Below are 3,420 nucleotides of genomic sequence, written 5' to 3'. Positions count from 1 at the left end.
TACACCTGTAAAAATACCCCCAGCTGGAGTTTTAACACCACTTTGAGCATTAATTGCCGTTCTTGAAAAGCTACCAGTGATAGTGTATGAAGAAACAAATGAACTGATAATATTGGCAATTCCAATCGCAATCATTTCTTGGTTAACATGCAAAGTGTACGATTCTTTTCGAGCAAATGCTTTACCTATAGCAATGCTTTCCAAAATGCCCATAAGAGGCACAATTGCAAGTCCACTGCCGATGTTGGCTAGCAATTTACCAGTTGTGATGGTACTGTTGCCCTTTACCTCCGAAAATGCAGGTGGTTTAAATGGTGGAAGGCCTTCTTTGACGTCTCCAGTTAAGGTGATACAATCAGTCACTTTACAACTTGTAACGTCCTGTGTATGCACTGCATAAGCAATGGCAGCAGCTGCAATTACAATTATTGCATTTCGGCCTGTGCTTAAAATCCACATTAAATATCTAGCATATCTTTGTACCTTTGTACCTGGCAATGATGTGTCCAGTTTTCCATATCTTAGCAGAAGCAATAAAAGAATACAGACCAACCCTACTACTATATCCCAAGGGTTAGACTTGGGTATATTCTTAAATGTCTCTATGGCTTGTGCAACAAAAAGGTTGGAGGTTGTTTTGACTCCAAGAATATGTTTGACTTGACCAAAACCAATGGTAATGGCAGCAGCTGAAGTGAAACCGCTGACCACCGGTAATGAGAGAAAACGCATTACAAATCCAAGCCGAAAAGCACCCATGATAAACTGTATGCAACCACAGAAGAAAGTTAGCATCACAGCTTGTACTGTATCACCTTGTGCGTAGGTATGGACAAGAAGTGACATAATTGCTGTTGGGCCAAGAGTTACATCTTTGCTGGTGCCAAAAATGCAGTAAATGAAACCACCCATAAAAGAGCTATACAAACCATATTGTATTGGTAGATTTGCTATCTGAGCGTAAGCAAGTCCTTGAGGGACAACAGTAAGGCCTACAGCTAAGCCAGCAATTATATCTAACTGCAGCCATTTCCAGTTATACTGTGGTATCCATAAGACGCATGGAAAGATAGTGCTGAAGAAACACCATGACGAGCAGTCTTTGGTGTATTCCTTTACACTGAAAGTTGATCTAGACTTCTGGGAAGCTTGTACAAGTGGAGTTGATTCAGTTGGTCGAGAATCTTTAGCTTTCGGTGCAGAATTCATTATTGTGTTTTTTGCTACTACACCCTAAAGCACCTATGAACCCTATGAAATAAAATATTAAAATAAAAAACACAGACAATGGTTTAATAGTAAATTCTAGAATATAATATCAAAGTTACAAATAACTGTAAGTGTGTTAGGTGTATTAATACATGACAACAATTATGTTTGTTTAAAACTATAGATTATTAGATTATAGGACAATGCACGGCCTACTAGAGATATCTCTAGTAGGCCGTGGACAATGTTATATACAAATAACAAATTTAATCACCATACTTGAAAAATACATGTGAAACTTTATCTCATTTTACATAATGATATATATTTAAACATTGACTGGCATTTTAAATTCACATATCTTGATAGAATAATACTAATCAATATCATTATTTTTTTTTAATAAAATATTAAAAAAATGCTTAATTAAATAGGAAAAAATTGAAATATTACAGTACATATGGTGAAACATAAACATGAAATGCTACCACCTTTTTCTTCATCACAAAGTAGAAGTTAAATACATAAACAAATCAATGGCAATTCACACAAGTAGGGTGACACTTTACCCCATTAACTTTACATTTGCAGCCCCCACTTGTGTCTCCATGGCCCCCTTCACCCCACCTTGGACCCCTGGTCACCCAACATATTTCAAGTTTACACATTGAGCATTGAACCCAATCACAACCATCCTTTTTTTGTATTACAACATTGCATTTGGGACAATGCATTGCTTTGTGAGATTTGATTAAACGTTTAAGCATTTCCATTGTCTTGTTTGCTTTTTTATCATTAGCGGACAGAGTTTTTAAACTATCTTGATACTGCTGACAATCTTTTCCTTCGTGAATTGCTTTGCAATTTAAACAGTTCGTTGCATTGCATACAGGGCATTTGAAGGTGTTGACAGTATCCACACACTCACACCAACCAATACAGTTTGGTGTTTTGCAATGAAAACTGTTGGAAGTTTGCATTTCTGCCGCAGACAGACTACGAGACAAATACTTTTCAAACTCATCAGGAATCAATAATGCTCTGATCTCTCGCTCTTGAATCTGTGATTCACATTGGTAATCATTATCCATATAAGGACATCTTACATCAGCATTATTATTTAACATGATATGGTTCTCCAAGCAGTCTTTGCAAAATGCATGTAGGCATTCTTGCAAAATAACTGTTTCTCCAGGTGGTGCATCGGTCATGCAAATCATGCATTCGGTTTCATCTTGGCTGAAAATGATTTGCCTGCTCGTAGCAGACAAGTGTTGATTGTAATTCTGCAGCCTCATATTTTCCCTATCATTGTTTGCTTCAATCTTTATTTCGTTGTTCTCTTGAAGTATACTTCTAGTGGGCATTCGAGCAGAAGTCTGTTCAAGGTTAGGCTGTTGGCAAATTAAACATTTGGTGAGACTGTTTATATTGAAATATGTGCAATGGCGGCAGATCCATTCATTTTGACCGGGTTTACCACCAGCAGTGGCGCCAACAATATCAAGACTTCCCTGTGATGGTATTGATACAGGTTCAACAACAGAGATCGGATTTTCATCTTCTATATCATTTTCGACAACCTCTGCTGGAATATCTTCTAAACCTATGAGCTTAATGTCAGTTTCAAGGGTCTCAAATGGCTCAACATCAACCAGCGGAGTATTTGGATTAATTTTGGGAGGCTGAATATAAACACACAAAACATCATTTGTTGTATAGACCCCGCAGTCCTGTAATGTTTCATGATCCTTAGCAATAGACATACCCGATAGCAAGTACATGTTGTCTATACTGTACCTCCTACCAGAAAATGCCTTTTTTATGTTGCGTTTGGCAGTCCATACAGTCCATTCAGGACAGCATTCAAAACGATATGGGCCAGCTCTATCCCAGTACTCTTCAAAGTAAAGTTTTACTTTGATTAACGGTTTTTGCTGTACTTCTTTTAACGTTTTTAGTTTTTCTAATATAACCTGTTTTAATTTTTCTTCTTTCTTTTCGAGTTCTCTTAAAATAGCAACGTCTCCTTGCGCGATTCGTTCACGTTTTTTTATACAGTTAATCAACAGTTCATTTAGTTTTTTAAATTCCAGCTGTTCCGTGTCCATGCCAACAGTATAACAAATAAAATACAATTTCAAACGCTTACCGAATCAAAACCCAATGTTAGTACGTCGTGAGAGACTCCGAACTTGAAACGAAATTGCG

The 3,420-nt window shown here is 37.1% G+C and overlaps 1 protein-coding gene across 1 annotated transcript; it reads right to left on the bottom strand.

Moving 5' to 3' along the window:
- Positions 1-1,251: 1,251 nt before the first annotated feature.
- zf(ring/rbz)-1 (Zn-finger (RING/Ran-binding)-1) lies at positions 1,252-3,420 on the bottom strand. The gene is made up of 2 exons (NM_001129864.1): positions 3,197-3,420; positions 1,252-3,145 (listed from the first exon to the last, which is right to left on the bottom strand). Exons 1-2 carry the CDS (start codon positions 3,318-3,320, stop codon positions 1,743-1,745), a joined length of 1,527 nt encoding a protein of 508 aa, NP_001123336.1. The 5' UTR covers positions 3,321-3,420; the 3' UTR covers positions 1,252-1,742.

The sequence above is a fragment of the Ciona intestinalis genome, chromosome 14 (genome assembly GCF_000224145.3).
Source record: "Ciona intestinalis chromosome 14, KH, whole genome shotgun sequence".
Classification (NCBI taxonomy): domain Eukaryota; kingdom Metazoa; phylum Chordata; class Ascidiacea; order Phlebobranchia; family Cionidae; genus Ciona; species Ciona intestinalis.
The sequence above is the reverse complement of the archived record's forward strand: the minus strand, read 5'-3'. Positions and strand labels throughout refer to the sequence as shown.